At 36.5% G+C, this 19,024-nt stretch overlaps 1 protein-coding gene across 1 annotated transcript in view; it reads right to left on the bottom strand.

Moving 5' to 3' along the window:
- The window catches only part of MAN2A1 (mannosidase alpha class 2A member 1), a 98,462-nt gene that overhangs the window by 40,364 nt on the left and 39,074 nt on the right, over nucleotides 1–19,024 (bottom strand). The window contains exons 5-12 of the mRNA XM_051643003.1: nucleotides 18,756–18,883; nucleotides 17,553–17,726; nucleotides 15,015–15,201; nucleotides 12,584–12,761; nucleotides 7,999–8,201; nucleotides 5,147–5,332; nucleotides 4,027–4,141; nucleotides 563–630 (exon numbers count right to left, since the gene is read on the bottom strand). Of these exons, the coding sequence (XP_051498963.1) occupies nucleotides 563–630; nucleotides 4,027–4,141; nucleotides 5,147–5,332; nucleotides 7,999–8,201; nucleotides 12,584–12,761; nucleotides 15,015–15,201; nucleotides 17,553–17,726; nucleotides 18,756–18,883 (1,239 nt within the window). The remainder of the gene's footprint in view (nucleotides 1–562; nucleotides 631–4,026; nucleotides 4,142–5,146; nucleotides 5,333–7,998; nucleotides 8,202–12,583; nucleotides 12,762–15,014; nucleotides 15,202–17,552; nucleotides 17,727–18,755; nucleotides 18,884–19,024) is intronic.

The raw sequence follows: 19,024 nt of genomic DNA, 5'->3' as shown, positions 1-19,024 counted from the left end.
TATAAATAAAGAAGGCAGCCTTCTTAATAAAATGGAAAGTTGGAGTTCGGGAAAATGCCCTACTTTATCTTCTACTTGAATTTTAAAGACAATCTAGCATTTATACACTGTGATTTTTAGGCCTTATAAAAATTAAGCATTTGCTCAGTGTTCACTGACCCAGCTGTAATTACGGCTAATTAGAATTTTCCACTGCTGATCTCAAACATAATTTATTAAGGATAGAAATGCTGTAAAAGCACACAGAAAACAGACTACTGTACTTGCTGCAGCTGAATTAGCTTTATGTGAGAAATTTCTGTAATTTTGAAGTGCTGTATCTTCTTTCATCTAGATACAACAGCATGAGTATAATATGCCAGACTACCTTTTTATCTTTTTTAATTGTTTTTTTTTTGGTGTGTGTGTTGTTGTTGTTGTTTTTAATTTTATCTTTAATTTGAGTTAAAGTAAAAAAAATGAAATGGCATAAAAATCTACTAGGTGGTGAAAAAATACACATTGCTAGAAGAATCTCAGATGTGAAACACAGTGTCCACTAAGTAATATGTAAATTATTTACCTTGGTACTGATGTCAGCTTTATAACTGTCTTGCGTGGCAAAGAATCTTGGGAAGACTGAACATCATCCTATAAGAAAACATCTTTGAATTTGCTTTACACATATAAGGGAATACAATTCAATGTATAATAATAATAAATGTATAATATATAAGCTTGTCTACTACATGAACTTTATGAAGTACAAGACCATGCTAGCCATACCATGAACAGAATCCTATTGTAGCATGTTACACACCACAATGTTCCACAATAGTTTATAAATTAAGTGCTTCAGATATACAAAAGAAAAAGGAACACTTTGACCAATTCATTGAGAAACTTTTTTCTTTCATTAAATATCTCTTAATGGATACTACTATAAAATTATCATCCCAAGTTTTCCTTTTTCATACAAGACATCATAAGCACCAATGTCCTTCAGATTTTGCGAACAGTTATAATGTATTTTTATTAACTTTCTCTTGCTACAAATTTACTCTCTCAAACCCTAAACTGCTGTGTATTTATCATAATCATTTAGAGTTTAGTATACTTTCAGATCTCGTTACCTTTTATTGTATGTAAAGAAAATTGTCAAAAAACTTAATTTGGGGTGTATGATTTTTATTTGATACAAAGTACTTGAAAAACTGTTTCACAGTATTGATGAATTCTTATTTTTCACTAGTTTCTCTCTTTTCTTAAATACAATACGGCCTGAGGCTCACTTCCATGGAGAAAATATTGCTGTCACTATTTCGATCAAGTAAAAGAACAGCCAAGCTGTTGATGTACTGTTACATTCCTACTGGTTCATCTAATGGTGACAACTATAGATGTTGCAACTGAAGAGCAAAGGTCCCAGTTTCTCAGTACTTCAAAACATCCTCAAAGTAATGCTTTTCAATTCCAGTTATCACCCCTTACATGCAAGTTTTCTTTCTGCACTCAAAGAAATAAGGCTTGGTGCAAGGCTCGCGTAGCGTTACTTTTATAGGTTGGATCTCATATTATTGGTCGGATTACTATTTTTCAGCATATTCTCTACCAAGCAATCTTGGGTTTTGTTTGTGTCCTAACATAGGGTCTGTAAAATGTACACATGATGTACAAAGACATTCCATCACCAACTGAGAAAAACATGATGCAACAAGAGGAAACACAGTGTGAGCAGTGTCATACAGGAATACTTCCATCATCCCTCATTTCCAATTTCGTTTTTCTGGCTCCAAGAAGGGCAATTTTCCCCTGGTTATACCTATTATTTACTGGAATGCTGCTACAGTCTCTTGCTTTATTACTTTGGCCACGTGTTTTTTCCTTCTTCACCTCTCAAAGACAACAGCTATTTTACAAATCCCACATTAAAATTTTGTTGTAATAACCAAAGTACTGTGGGATTGCTAGGTTTGTGGTATGCTGCAGTTACAGTTTTATACAAATACAATAAATCCACTGAATAAGAACATTTTTTCATTTCTGCTTTTACAGTGGTAACAGTGGGTTTGACTTACTACGCTACTAGGCAACATACAGTTTAAACAGCAATTAGTACTTCCACAATCCAGCAGTATTAATGCAGACTAACAAAAAACAGGAACAATGACATTTTAGTAAAACATAAGATCATAACACCGTCCAGTATGATTCAGAGCAGAAGTGAAAACTTCAGTAACTTAAAAAACTCTTACTTACTGAAGGTGCACATTCATTTTGTTAGCCTTTAAAACCAGCAGACAAAAAAACCTGATTTGTGGCATACACCCATGTAACACATATCCAAAGGCACATATATGTCACATACACATATATATTTTGCATCAAAGTAATAAAATATATAAAGAACTATTTTAACATGAGGTTTTTTTGGTTTGTTTTAGCATATGTGACTGGAAGACTAATTTCAGGTAGGACACATCTGGCATACCTAAAACAGCAGAATATATGCCATACCAAAGTGTAAGGAAAACATATACCTCACACCGAGCTAGAGCTGGGAACAAAGAAACCTAATGAAGTTCAATGAGGGCAACTGTAGAGTACTCCAGTTGGGGAAGACCACCCCCATGCACCAGTAAAGATTATGGGGTTGACCTGCTGGAAAGCAGCTCTGGGGAAAAAGACCTGGGATTCATGGTGACCATGAGCAAATGTGTCCTTGTGGCCAAGAAGGCCAATGGCATCCTGGGGTGCATTAAAACAGAGTGTGGCCAGCAGGTAGAAGGAGGTAATTCTCTCCCTCTACTCTGCCCTGGGGAGGCCTCACCTGGAGTACTGTATGCAGTTCTGGACTCCCCAGCTCAAGAAGGACACAGAACTACTGGAGAGAGTCAAGCACAGGGCCACTAAGGGGACTGGAGCATTGCCCTGTAAAGAAAGGCTAAGGGAGTTCAGTCTGTTTCGCTTAGAGAAAAGGAGGCTGTGGGGGGATCTCATCAATATTTATAAATATCTAAAGGGCAGGTGTCAGGAGGAAGGGGTGGTGGTGTCCAGTGACAAAACAAAGGGTAATGGTCACAAACTGAAACAGAGGGGGTTTAGCCTAAATATGAGAAAATACTTATCTACTCTGAGAGTAACAGAGCACTGGAACAAGCTGCCCAGGGAGGCTGTGGAGTCTCCACCCCTGAAGACATTCAAAACCTACCTGGACACGTTCCTGTGTAATCTGCTCTATGGGACCCTGCTAGAGCAGAGGAGTTGGTCTAGAGGACCTCCTTCCAATCCCTACCATTCTGTGATTCTGTAAAGACTGAATCCTGTTATGTTTATGCATGAAGAAATTAAAGCAACTCACCTCCTCTCTATTCCAGGTGTATGAACTTTGGTAGACTTCCTAAGACTACCTAGCACTCACAAAGCTTCTGTTCAGAAAGTGAAGAAACTAAGAATTTTGAAGGGGAACAATATTAGTGTGTTTCTTCAGGGTGCTCTTCACTGTAAAATGGGTCTCAAAATGGCATGTGGGAATCTGTTACTGACTTTATCAGCAGTACATTCCTGTTCAGAATACTTTCAGCCAGAGAAAAAAGCACAAGATCTTGTTTAGACCTGGTCTTGCAAATTCATTTTATGCTTATGTTCAGGACGGAAATCCTCCTCTTTCTACATTTCTTAAGTAGTAAGCAAAGACAAATTAGAGGACTGCATAACATTATATATTAACTTACATGCAGGTCCCTGAAGTCATCAACAAATTTTTGCCCACAAGAAGATCAGAACATGTTTTTAGCTAGTGATTCATGAAGTGGAACAAAATAAGCCCATTTACTTCAGATGTTTGGTGTTTCTTCAGCATTAACTGCTGAAGCTTTCACTTTTTAATTTCAAATATCTTCAATTAATATGAACAGTGTTATGTAGCAGATTTCTGAGCAGGTATTATCAGCAAATTTCATTCTGACTTTTCCAGGCCACTCAAACTGTAATTAAAAGGCATAGCTCACATTATATTTTTTGAGAAAATCAAGAAAGATAGCTCACCATCTTCAGAAATGGCGTTGACATGTCGTAATTATAAGCACCTTTATCCTTTAGGATAAGAATATGAGCAGAGTCAGTTATCACTTTCTTCAAGTTCATTATTGAGTGGAAAAGCCTGTTAAAAATGTTAAAGTCTTAGTTAATTTTCAGCTCTTTTTACTCAGTGCGATAACATCAAGCCTAAAATGATTAAAGAAGTCAAAAGTATGAGTTTCAGAAAAATAAATTTCATTTTTAATATTAAAATAGCATAATATTAAGAACTGTAAGTTGCAATGGATGACCAGACTGGAAAAGGCAGAAATATCCTCAATTTCATTATATTCCTTCCCTGCATACTAAAAAGGAGGTTCATCTCCACCCACTGCTATGCTACAAGATACAGATCCTCAAAATACCAAGTACTTTTTCAAAATGCTAATCTTAGGAAAGTTTGTGGTTTATATGCTTGATTTCCAGAATCTATAGGGGAGATAAGCTTGAAACAGTCACAAAGTCAAGACTGCCTTTAAGCTGTATAACAACCAGAAACACAAAAATTTAAATTATGACTATTACTTCCACTACCACGAACCATCTACCATCATCTACCTTAATTAAATTTAGTAGTGCTTAACATTCCAATATGTAACAATTTTCTGAACAAATGCGTAATTAAAGTATATCTGCATACACAGACATATAGCATACATTCTTAAAAAAAAAATACACAAAGTAGCTAGCACAGTAATTTATCAATACTCAGAAAACAATTACCCACCAGATTTAACAGCAATAAACAACAGACAAATTAAGTAAAAGATTGGCAATGTGATGTTCTCCTACGCAATAGTTACTGCAGAAAGTCAGCCTTGTTATTAAAGAACTCTCAGTATCTTGTCTACCTAGCTTCTTCTGAAACATTAGAAATTTTGTTTGGGCATAAAACCCTTGCTTCACAGGATTAAAAAATATTTCATAAATATAGAGCATGGGTAATCAAATCCTCTTCTCTTGTAGAGCTATTACACTTTCAAGTATTTATGTTGCTAGCTATAGAAAATCTGTATGTCTGAAATACATACTTCTGTTTTAAAAAAGGGAAAATAACATTTAAGTTTATGAATTTATAATAAATTACCTAGTGCCATAATCCACAACTACCCAGTCTTTAGATGTTCCCGTAATGGCATCATGATGCTGAAAGAGTCCAAGGTTCCTTCTAGCTTCTGTCAGCAATTTATAGTTATACACTGAAGGAAATACATTCATCTTTTCATATTTATTGGACTGTACCAAAGCCAAGGAGTAGAGGATTTCAGCTGCCCTGGAATTGCAGAGAAGAATCAAAATACTAAGTTGAAAAAACAAAAAGCAACACACATTTTACTTGGGAATAAATTTATGTTTTTAACATGTTTCCTCATACCTAGTTCTGCGAGTTCTTTAAACCTTAATCTTGCACCTTTTTAGACAGTTTCTAGGTTCAAACAGTTAAAAATCACTGCTGCAGTTCATGATTAACTAGTTTTACACCTTGTAAGCTTCCTGCAAGGCTTCAGTGATGGACAGTAGAGGTTGAAAATAAAAATATGACAATATGTAGTAATATATAATTGTCACAAATGGGTGAGATACTGTGATATGATCTTGAAATGATACAGGAAGGACAGATGGCCCTACAGGAGACATACAAACCCCATTTTAAAAAGCAACTTATGAAACAAATAAAATTATCTTGAAGAAACATATTAATCTGTACACTCTACAAAATATCTATTCTGCCATTTGTTCTTTCAGTAAACTAAATTCTCCTGAAAACTTAGGCTATTCATGTACCTGCTCACTGCACATTCACTTGAACAGTGAGAACACTTGATTCAAAAACCCTCAGACTGAAGAGAATGCAGAGCCCTTCTCTCCCACTTATGAAAAAGCCTAGTAATAAAACATTGCCATTAGATTCTCACTTCTTTTATGAAAACCTAAAATTATTTTAAAAAAAACAACCCTATCATTGCCAATCATTATGAGTATCTGGCTAACAAAAATGCCTGTAGAAATTCTAGCAAACCATTTGTTAACGTTTCCAGTCTCCTTTTGCCAAAATATTACAATTCTGCTTTTGAAGTCTGAAAAGCAACAGGTTTGCTTTCAAACTTTATTTGAACTCAATGAAGATTTCTCAGGTGCTTAAAAACCCAAGATGATGCCTAATGTTATGAAAAAAAACATGTTATGAAATGTTATGAAAAAAAACAGGCTAATGTTATGAAAAGCAAAATAACATATGTTCTTGAAACTAATGGAGAACTAACTTAATAATAAAATATAAATTGAAAAAAATAAAATTGAAAAAAAGGAAAATGAGTTAACTTTTACATTTACTCAAGCTATTAGCAAGTGTATGTGTAAAAATTTAAACTAAGTAAAACAATATATTTTAAAATAACTCCCAACATGACTTTCAGACTGTGCATTCATAGTAACTGCTAAAATGAAAAATAGCTTGGATTCAGTTTGGTCTTTTTGTCTTTACACATCACAGAGGTGACAATGACGTAAAAACTGCAAGAAGCATGTGTCAAGCTAACCTGAAAAGTACACTGTACATATAACAGCTCAATTCATTTTCATATTGTCAATATTGGAAGAGTAAGATGAGATTTTGCCTTCATAGGTAAGATTAACTGTTCAAAAGCTACACATAAAATCAAGCTGTTAAGAGCCATGATTTTACTGTTGCTTAGTGCAAATTCCTACAGCTATGCATTCCTCCTACTTTGTTCTACTACAGATTAACTTGACAGGAGAACAAGTATATCCGAGTTAAAAAGGCAGGAGATGAGCATTTATCTAGTGGATAAACTCTGACTAGAAGTATTTTACCTTTAAAAAAAAATTCAAATGGACCACTAAGCACTGACCCAATTATAGCTAGGAAGTAGAGAACACAAAAAATTTTAGTCCTCAAAATGCAGGTCACATTTTTAGAAATGTGCTCTCTTTTAATATATAAAGCTGAATGTTTAGTTTTCTCCCAGAGATTCTTTACTTGTAAGTCTAGCACCTTTTGAAGAAGGTAAAGGGAACTGAAATTCTTAATTTTTTAAAAGTAAAGTTGTAAATACTACAAAAAAACTTGAAAGCACTTCATGGTGTTTTCTCCAACCTAAGTAACAAAATAATTTAAAAAAAAGAAAAATAACAATAAACACTTTTCTGAGAAAATCATGTTCCTGGCGATGCTCAATACTCTATTTGTAAACTAATTCTGAATAGCAGTCAAACTTCCTAATTGTTAAGTCTTACAAACACTCTCTTCATAATCTTCTAACTTTCTTGGTTTTGTATATAACACCTGTAACATTCCAAAGTTCTGATTAAAACACTGCAGAAGTCACTCCTTTGATAACTTCTCCTTATTGTTTTTACATTCTTCTACCAAAGAGATACTCAGCTTTGGTCTTATTTTTCTTCTCATTCCTGGAAATCTTCGGCTTCTTTTCTCCCTGTTTTACCATTTGCGAAACTTTTCTCTCTGCTCATTAACGCAATGCCTTCGAAGTTATGCTACGTTGTCTCTTCCCTAACATCTTTCTATTCTCAGGCCCTTGACCTCACTTCTCCTTATGAATTTCTTAATCTGTCTATTGCTCTCATTTCTTCTTCACTAATTTTCTTTATTTTCTCAGGTCTATTACTCTGTGTTCTTAGAGCTGCCTAAAAGATTTCACAGTATAGCCATAATGATCAATCTGACAGCTACCCAAATCCAAAACAGAAATAAAAACTGTAATGCCTGCTATTTTTCATGAAATCAGGACTTGCTGATCACTTGAACAGTATTTTAGAACAACTATCTGGGGGCCATTAGGCTAGCCTTATTGTAAATAAACTACTCCATCTGTCCGACAGATTCAGAGTACTTACACATTAATCTCTCCCATGTAACAAGACATATTTAATCAGTTTAATGGATAGAGTATTTACCGTAAGTAGGATTCCATTACTCTATCCAGCCGTTTATAGAAGGGTCGGGATGTAAAGTATCCACTCCAGTAATGATGATCTCTGTCTGCATAGGTGAAGAAGTCTCCACTTAAAACAGGGAAAAATGAATTGCTGCTCTTTTCACCCAAACTGCTTTCTTTGTGCAGAGCTTCGAAGTAATCTGATAAAGTTCCAAACTGAGCCTGAATGAAAATTAGAATTACTATAACATAGTTTCATTTATTTTATTTAAACATATGAAGAGAAGGAATGTTTGGTTTCATATACATTTTAGAAATACAGCAGTCTTTTCAGCAGAGTTACACCAGAAATCCTAACCTAAATAGCTTTAAAGTTTCCTTGCACAGTTTTCAAACATGTTTAATAGCTCTTCCAACAGCATTTAAACTTCAACTCAATACAAGAAAGACATGGACCTGTTGGAGCAGGTCCTGAGGAGGGCCAGAAAAATTATCAGAAAACTGGAATATGAAGACAGCCTGACAGAGTTGGGGTTGTTCAGCCTGGAGACCTGGAGAAGAGAAGATTCTGGGGAAAGCCTATTCTGCCTTTCAATATTTAAAGGAGGCCTAAAACAAAGACGGGGACATGCTTTTGAGTACTGCCTCTAGTGATGGAACAAAGGGTAATACTTTTACACTAAAAGATGGCAGATTCAGGCTAGATAGAACAACAACAAAAAAATTACAATTAGTGTGGTGCAACACTGGAAGAGGTTGCCCAGAGAAGCCCATCCCTTGAAGTGTTCAAAGTCAGGCAGGATGGGGCTTTGAGCAATCTGGTCTAGTGGAAGTATATGAGTAAGTCTGTAGTACCTGAGCTGAGGAATATCTCAATATTGTGTAAGCAGATGCCTGGACTAAATAAGAAACGTATGTAACACAGCAAGAGCACAGTTGTCTTAGCTCTGCATTTTCAAAATTAGCTCTGTTGTTCTCCAGATCTCCAACATACACTTAAATTCAAGAGAACTGTCAATCAAAACTTAGCATCTCCTTTCAGCAGCTGTTGTTATTTTTGATGTGGCTTTTTAAATTTTTTTAACTATATAAAAAGAAACCGTGTTTAGAGATGTAACATTGGGGAGTTTAAAAATTCTTTATCTTCTGGTCCTCTTTAGAACTGCTCAGGCAAATCTGACCTACATGGTAGGTCAAAATACAGTACCTTTGAATTTGAAGGGTACAAAAAAAGGGAGAGGGACTGATGTTAACATTGCCAGCACTGAAAAATGTTGAAGAAGGCACAGATAGCAAAGTGGATTTTGAATGACAGTGGAAAAACAACCAAGGAAAGTGAGAAAAGCCTAGAAGATCACATTACCAAGAGTCTCCTCATAATAAACTATTGTGATATTTCTTTAAATTTAAATTGTCACTTTTTTGTGTTGGGCCTTTTTGAAACTATTTTTAAGAAGCAGCATACAAAATAGCATGTTAAAATTTACAACAACACTCAATAAAAATCTTTTAAAAGTAACTTGGAAGATAAGCACTAGTACTATGATAACAAAGGTATGATATTTCCACATTTAAAAAATCCCAAACTATATTCACTCTTCAAAAACATTCAGAAGATTCAGTATCTGTTAGGTGGATACAGTAGCTATTTTGGCAGTAAAGCAGAGGAAGAGACATATTGCCACAGAAATCCCAATATTAGTGAAACTTGCCTTACCAGGCACTTCTATGACACTTGGCCTTTTCTCTCACTAACATAGACACCTACAAGACAGAATTCGGAACAAAAAAAAAAAAATTGGACCAAGAATCCGTATTATTTACGGATGTCATTGTGGGAATATACTACAGAACTCCTGGGTGGGATGAGGATGCTGATGACTTGTTCTTCGAGGAACTAAGGGATGCTTCCAAGTCAACCATCCTTGTCCTTATGGGGGACTTCAACTTGCCAGAAATCGACTGGGAGCAACAGACAGCTAGCACAACCCTGGTCGGAAGATTTCTAAGCCACCCGGGATGACAGCTTTATGGAACTGGTTATATGGGAGCCACCTTGGAAGAATGCCCTCTTTGATCTGCTGGTTGTCAACAGAGAGGATCTTGTGAGTAAAGTGGAGACTGGAGGTTGTCTCCACCACAGCAACCACGAGGCGACACAGTTTAAAATCTCTATTGACAAGAGGAAAACTGCCAACAAAACTGCAACACTGGACATGAGGAGATCATATTTCAGGTTGCTCAGGGAGCTTCTGAGTTAAGTCCCCCGGGAAAAGATTTTTGCAGGTTCATGAGTGCTGGTCACTCTTTAAACATCACCTCCTAAGGGCATAGGAGCAGGCAATCCCAAAATGTTGGAAGTCAAGCAGACGAGGCGGAAGCCCGGCTTGGCTGAACAGCGATCTGTCCTTCCAGAATAGGCAAAAGAGGAAGGTGTGTGACCAGTGCAAGCTAGGTCAGGTGACATGGAAGAATACAAAAATGCTGCTAACCACTGTAGGGAGAAAATTCGAGAGGTCACAGCTCAACTGGAGCTGAAAATGGCCAGAACTGTGGGGGATAATACAAAAAGTTGAAGAAAATTCATTCTACTGTCAGGTGAGTGGACATAACCTGACAGACTCTTCTACTGGCATACAAAAAGCCTCAGTTTAATTTATGCATATTAGATGTAAAGGAGGTTTCCAAATGGGACATTATGCTTCCTCATAGTAACCTAGATATCTTTTACAGAAATCTGCCACATACTTTTAGGATCACAGAATAGCTGCTGGCATGAAAATCTCAATGGTAACAGACATATGCTCCACATAAACATTTAAAATTTGTTCAAAAGAGTAATTATCTCATAAGATCAGGAAGGAAGAGAAAACAAATCCTTGTGAAAGTGGTAACATCCCACGCATCTGTTCTGGTTTGGTTTGGTGGGTTTTTTGGTAGTAGGGGAAGGGTGCCAGAAGTGGCTCCAGCAAGAAGCTGAGAAGCTTCCCCTGCTCCAAACACAGCCAAGAAGCCATTAGAGGGACAATAGATGCACCTCAGCAATTAACATACAAAAGAATCAACATAACAACTGAGCAGAGAGGCACTCAGGGGGAGAAGAGCTGAGCTGGAGGAGGAGAGTGGTGCTGGTGGTCAGTGAGGAAGAAGGGGTGGAAGGTGCCCCAGCAGATGTTTCCATGCAACCCATGGTGAGATGGCATCTGTCCCCTTGCACTTGTGGAGGAATGTGGTGAAACAGTCCCTGAAGGTTCCAGGAGGGGTGAACCTGGCCAGCAGATTGGATGTTGTGGCCAGAGGATTTGCTGTCAGTGGACTATGATTACACAGCTGTGGAAGACCCTGGCACCAGGGGAGTTTGTTCCCGAAGCAGCCTGTGACTCTGTGGGAAGCCCAGGCTGGAGCAGCTCCAGACCTCGTGGGAAGGACTCATGAAGGAGAGGTGCGTGGAGGACTTTCTCCCATGGGAGGGACCCCGTGGGGAAGCAGGGAAGGACTGTAAGGAATCCTTCTTCGTGAGGAGGATAGCACGACAAGAACCACCAGCCTGTGAACTGATTCTAAACCCCATCCCCTGTCCCCCTGTGCCGCTGGGGGGAAGGAGGGAGAGAAACCGGGAACAAAGTGGTTTGGGCCCGGGAAGAAGGGAGGGGTGAGATAACATCTGTGTTGTCTGTGTTCTGCATGTGTTTGATTAGTGTGACATTAAATTATTATTTTTTCCCCAAGTTGAGTCTGTTTTGCCCAGGACCTTAAATTGGTGAATTGTCCTTTTTCTCAAGCCATGAACTTTGTCCTCCTCATCCCAGACTGTGGGGGGGGAGCTGAGTGAGCGGCCATGGAGCTGTTGCTTTTCTGTCATGTTGGGCCCAAACCATGACAGACATTCAAGAAGAAAAAGGGTTGTGGTGTTCTATTTCTTATTCCCTTGCTGAAAGATGGTGAAAAAATGTCAGAGTACAGAGAGCATCAATAGTAAAACAAGTCTCAAAAGTACTCAGTTTACACTTTAGAATGTATGACTGTGTATATTCACCTTCAAACGTAATTAATTATTTAAAGTGATAGTTCATCTGATAATTGTGATTGTATATTTACTCCTTTTGTAGCCAGGTCAATCTCTTAGACTGTGTTCAAAAATATGTTAGCAATGGCATCTCTTAGGATTTTTTGTTTGGTTGGAGACATAAAACCAGAAGGACCTAATCAAAGCAAAAAAATTTGCTTGAGCTTCTCATTAAAAAATACAACACTTCAAATTAAAAAAGCCTGTGAGACTTAAATACTCATGCTTGAAGCTTGTGAAAACAAAGAGTACTAAGAAAACAATAAAACTTAATAGCTATTCTCTACAATATTCCAGTTTGGATACTATTTATAGTTTTCAAGGAGATACTATTAATAGTAAAGTTCTTTGGAAAGAGAGGAGGCTGGTAAAAGTAAAAAAAATGAATCTGTCAAGGCAAATCAATGCTGTTGAATAATAGAAAGCTCCACAGTTAAAGAAACCAAACAAACCCAAAGCAGAACTTTTTCCAGGAAGAAACTCAAAATACTGAGAAATACTGTTTTTCTACCTAAACCAGAAAAAGCATAGTCTTTACCTTAACATGCCATTCAGGATGAGAATTCATATAATCAAACAGCTTCTGATAATTCTGGTACTGCTGATCCCATTCAGAGCTCTCAGCATAGCGAAAATCATCCCCTAGTGGAGCCAACAGAACTTTAGTACGGAAAAGTTTAGACTTCTTTCTGTATTGATCTAAAATCAGCCAAGCCCTTGAGGGGAGAGGAAAAAAAAAAGGCAATTTAGAGGAAAGAAGAATTTGCCCAAAACAACCTTCAGTTTAAATTATGTTTACCTCCTTTACATTTAGATAACATTCCTAATCCTCCCCAGCCCTTATTTACAATAAAAAGCAAGCTCTTCTCTTCCTCTCACACAACTAATAGAACAATTGGCACAACACAAGACTTAATAATACCACCTTCTAAGCCAGTCTAATTCACATTTTCCACACAGTCTACAGTTGGAAACATGCTTGGAAAAATACAAGACTTAAGGAAAGGCTGCAATGATCAATTAATATTCTACAAATATTTTTCTCAGTAAACTTGGATACATATTCAAGATTTTTCCTTTTATAACGTGGATTTAAAGACATGAGTTTTGCTTCACATTTGGTAAGTGTGTCATAACACTTATTCTAATTAGCTCTACTGTTCTCCTGTCACCTTTAGCTTTCATTTTTCTACTTTTAAATAAAATTACTTTTTCCTTTCATTATTCCAATTTCTACGTTTATATATGACAATTGAAATGTATTCTGGTTTATTTTCGTTTTTTCTTCAATAAAATTTTGTAATTAAATTTTACTGAAAGCGTGAAGTTTGCAAGAAGCTTGGCAAAACTTACACTCAGAAAAAGGACATGCAGACTTGACATGTAGAAAACCAACACACCATTATTTCAAAACTTTAGCATTGAGACTAGAAACAAAAACTCACTCTGTTATCCTTAATACATTTGTTATAATCAGCAATTTGCAACAACTGTAAACACACACCCATATGTAACTCTTAAACTAGGGATGGTTTGAAGGCCTGAAGAGAATAACAGGAAACTTTACTCTTCTACATGACAAAAAACCTCAGTGTTTCCATATTAAAAATAAAGCTGGGATTAAGATGATTGCTACACCCCCACCTGGACACGTAAGACATAGGACTGAGATTCACTTGAACTGCTCAGTTAAGGAAACCTAGGTCACATATTTCCAAGTTTTGCATGGATATGTCATGAAAAGTATATAAACGTTTGCAGTTACAGTATATGACATCATGCTGTCGCTGAAGTCTCCCACCAGCAGGAGACAAACCATCATGTGTTCATAAAATTCACAAAAACTACCGTAAACTAGTAACACTAAAACCAAACAGATGGCTATGTTCTGCCTGCTATTCAGAGGTAGTAATAGTTAGACTCCCGTATCTTGAATGAAAATGAAAAAATGTATGTTCCTTAATTTAACCTATCTTCAAATTTCACTGTCAATTATATTTTGAAGTTATGAGCAAACACAGTTTTAATTCTAAGGAGGCCTTAGCTTTCCTTGCTGTGTCCCTACACCCTTCATCCTAAATGGTCAACCATGATTTACAAACATCCTTCTTCCATTTAACTTTGTTCAGAAGTTCCCTGGACAGCCATGCAGGTTACCCGTCTCTCTTACTTGATTTCTTACTCTTTGGGATGCTTTGATCTTGAGCTTGGATGAGGTGGTGCTTGAATATTAACCAACTCTTTCTCCTTCCAGCATCCTATCCCATTGGATTTCTCCAAGTAGTTCCCTGAGAAGGCCAAAGTTAGCTCTTCTGAAAGCCAGGGTTTTAACCCTGCTAGATGCTCGGTATCTGCTGTACATGTTTCTGAACTCTGCCACCTCACGGTCACTACAACCAAGGCTGTCCCCAGCCTTAATGTCTTCTACCAGTCCCTTTGTTTGTCAATACTAGGCCTAGTAGTATACCTCTTCTTCTTGGTTTCTCCACCACCTGAGTCAAAAAGTTGTCATCAATACACTGGAGGAACGTCCTGGACTGTACCTGTCTGGTTGTGTGGTCTTACCAGCAGATATCAAGGTGATTTAAGTCCCCCATGAAGACCAAGGCCTGTGATTGTGAGGCAATGCTCAGCTGTCTGTAAAAGACCTCATCAACATCCCCATTCTGATCCACTGTCTTGTAATAAACACCCACAACTGTGTCCCATGTCTTAGCCTGCCCCATAATCTTTACCCATAGGCCCTCAACCTCCTCTTCATTTGCCCCCAGGGACAGCTCAATATATTCCTGTTGCTCTCTCACATAAAGAGCAATTCCACCACCTCACCTTGCTGGCCTATCTTTGCTAAAAATGAGAAGTTCATTTTAAGAGCTATATAAATTAACCAAGCAAAACTAGATACCACCTTTGAACAGTAAAAAGGAAAAAAAAAAATTATTCCCCTGCAGAATATTGAAAAGCTGTACCTGTGTTGAACATTTCCATCATGGATGACCTCTGGTGGAACTCTCCAAGGACAGCTTATTCTTCCTCCAGGAAGTCGCTTAAAATCAAACTGGCAGCAGATCTTCGGATCTGGACCACAGGTATGAGGAACATCATAGCTATAGAAAGGCATCATATGACAAAGGATATCTGTACTGGATCCTAGATCTGGAATTAAACAGAGCATACACAGAGCAACTTTAAAATAAACACTTTCAGATTTGCCAAAACTAAATCAGTTCCATAGCACAACATTTGAATTGGTTGGCTTTAGCAGTAGCTGTATTTCTTGAACACATAACTACAATACACTAACGGTACTATTCTACATACTTGTGGATATTATTCTGTGTGATAGAATTCTATGCACTTCTGAGACCACCTCTGCAATCCTTACTTTTCAGTCAAGACAGTCCATTCCCTAAAGTGTAACCTGTGAGAAGCAGAGATCTACACACATTCTGTGAAGTCTCAAAAGCAGGTCTTTAAAAATTTAACTTCAAAGAGAACTTGACGTTCTCATGGAACTTAAATTTAAGTTTACTCATCTGGCAAACCTGCCAAATGCTGTTTACTTATTTTTAGCACTAATTACTTCAGGAATTTTATGCTGAAAAAATGCCATGAATGCTGTGAATGTGCCACATAACCTGGCTTCCAAGCATGTCAACATTACACATGAAGATACTCTATAAAAACTTAACAGCATGTGTATCCACAGTTCCAATGCAGACCTTTTGTTGAAAAACTCCTATTTTACTACTACCTATTACTAAAAAGATAATATTCCATAAATATACGTACTTACTTTTCAACTATAGTTCTCTTTTATCTTGGGTACCATGTCTACATATGCCAAATAAGTGTGCAGATGAGTGTGTCACATTATCTTTGATACGTGATGTATTTTGAAGGGCTTTCTTTTGAAGCCCAAAAACTGTATCATATCATACATATTATTTACATATGTAACTATTTACGAAAAAGGCCTGCCAATTAAGTAATCTGTACACTGACTGCCATACACCAATATTCAAAGAGAAACCACTGAAGTGTTAGTTTCTGAGAAATTCTTCTTTTCCTCAAGTCAAGTTCACCGGTGCAGCAGATTGCTTTATCTGAATACTCCCTTTCCTACCATTTTCAAGTAAAAACACAGTGGAACTAAAAAGCTTCAACACCATCACCATCTTTCAGTATTATGTATTAAATACATTTTTTTGACCCTGTGACATGTTAGCTTAATTTCAAAAACAGAAGATGAAACCTCAACTTCATACATTAATCTTAAGGTGTATTGGTATGTTGACACAGTACAAAGCAAAACAAAATATTCATACAGCAAGGTTCATTCAGTTACAGGCAAATCAGTTTTGCTAAGTTATAAGCACTATATTACCAAGGAAAACTTCCATACTCTGCATTGTATAAATAATAAAAAAGCAATTATATTTATTCTAAGACTTTAGATGATAATATAATTGCAAATTGTAATATTTTTAATATATTTTTTCTAACTAAAGATAACCCACAAACTTTGAATCCATAGAAAGCTACTGCAACTAATGTCACTAATTCGTCATACCAGCTGAGGAAAACTGGTGGCTTGAAAGCTTTTCCTTAGTAAGAACATAAAGAAGACAGATCACTCCATCTTTAAGTATTCAGTTCTGTTATTTTTTTTTTTATCTCTCCAAGAGAAATGTTTCTTCTCCACTTCAATTTCCACATAGTAGGAGGAAGAAAATAACAACATGAGAAAAGGAAAAAGAATATTACAACCTATTTACTTTTTTGATATATGTCCTAATTTAGGCCCAGTCAGCAACTAAGTACCATGTGGCCGCTTGCTCACTCCTCTCTCCTGTGGTGGGATATGGGCAGGAGAATCAGAAGACAAAAGTTAAACTTGCTGATTGAGACAAGGACAGTTTAACAGCATGCCACAAGGAGAAAAGAAATAATATGAATAATAATACTACTAAAAGAATACACAAAGCAAGTTATTCACAATGCAGTTGCTCACCACCTGCAGCCCAATGCCCAGCCTATTCCTGAGCTGCAATCTCACACTCTCTCCACCAATTTCCCTGGTTTACATACTGAGCCTGACACTTAATGGTATTGAATATTCCCTTGGCTATTTCACATCAGCCATAATGGCTGCATCCCTACCCAGCTTCTTGTGTAAACCCAGGATAATGTGGAAGTACAAATTAAAGTGAAGAAACAGGGAGATCAGAGGAACAACGGATATACTAGAGTGTTTATATTCAACCTCTTTCCTAACACACAGGTACTTGCATTTTGTGTTATTAAAAAAATAATAATTAAATCCTCAAAACCTTATCTAGATGACTTCTTTTTTTTTAACAGAACTGCAAGCCGGAAATTTTGAAGTCTAGACTAACTTCTTTAAATAACCTGTTCTGTAAGTATTCCCATAGCATTTCAAGTTTATTTCCTCTCTTAACTGTGTATATTAACAAAATAAATTGACATAAAGGAAAAACACATACCCCAGTTCTGCCTCCAAAAAAACTCTAGTGTCTTCTGCATTGCAAACTGTTTTTTAACTGAGTAATGAACTCTCTGTATAAGCATATTGGAAAATCCTGTGCGTTTCAGAAGGTAGGCCATTGTTGGTGAATGCCCAAAAGGATCAATTGCCCAAGCAGACCTTGGTTTTACTCCTGTTGACAAAAGAAAAGAGTAAGAAGGGAAGAGATTTTTACTTATTAATTCAAAGAAAGCTATAACCATGTTTAAAATCAGAGCACCAGAGATAAAATTTCCAAGAAGATAAATTAAAAAAAAGATTAGTATCACACCTCCTGCAGAACACACTCTGGAATTAACAAGCCAGAATTAAACAGGCAAACAAATAACAAAAGCAAAAAAAACCCAAACAAAAACGCCTTGGAGGCAAGGCATTCTAACTGCATAAAAAACCTGAGAATACTACTCTACATTGGTACACTATTTCAATTGTCTTTACATGGTGTCATAATGAAAAACAGCTCCTTTTTTCACTTGAAGTAATTTACAGATGTTACACTTGGAAAGGAAAGCTGAAAGAAAACTAAAGGATGAAGTTGGATTGATATTTCAGCTTTTTGAATTTTCACTGTAATTTCAGTACCATTAATCTTTGTTGATTTTGGAACTAATTTTTTTTCTTTTGATTTATTTGGTTGCCAATCATTAGAATAAGGTTAACTAATATTGTCTTTTTCCTGAAGTTCATACAAGCAAATAAAGATGCTATATCTAACTCTTTTTAAACTGATTCTTCAACATGGTTCCATAGCCCCACTGTTACTGTCTTACCAAAAAACAATAAGGAATGTAGTGCCCTTCTTTAGGCCTTCCCTCCTCTCCCATCTCTTAATTATGTCAAGCTGTGTCTATGGAAATTGCAATGTAAGAAAGACACAGTGAAAAAGCTTTTCAAAATAATTTAAGTTAATTGGATGAACTAATGTTAAATTATTATTAAAATCACTGTACAAATACTTTCTGTATAAAAAGGGTTATTCCATACTTATCAAACTTTATCTTGACTTACAAAAATCAACAAAAAAACCCCCTCCCAAAGCCATGGAACCATTTCAGTCAATAGTACTGCAGTCAGTAATTCCTCAAAATTTTAAAAGTGAATGAGACTTTTTTTTTTTTACTTCTTTTATTAACATAGTTAAATTTTAGATCAAGCTACATACCAAGGTTCTTTTCTAGCCATTGATGGCCTTCTATCAGTTGGTCAATTAAAGAAAAATAATGAGGTGAGGCTTCATCAGGCATGACCCATCCTCCAGTTACTATTTCAAACTGACCATCTTCTATTAACCTGAAAAATATGTAATTTGTGTTCAAAATCTTGCATATGAAAAATACACTCTTAAAAATAATTTTCTTCAACACCCACTAGATACTTAGCAGGGACATGATGCCAAAATCTAAACTGCTTGTTCTTCTTCCATCACTGGAT

Source organism: Apus apus, chromosome Z, assembly GCF_020740795.1.
Source record: "Apus apus isolate bApuApu2 chromosome Z, bApuApu2.pri.cur, whole genome shotgun sequence".
Taxonomy (NCBI): Eukaryota; Metazoa; Chordata; class Aves; order Apodiformes; family Apodidae; genus Apus; species Apus apus.
This window is presented reverse-complemented; position numbering and strand designations above follow the sequence as displayed.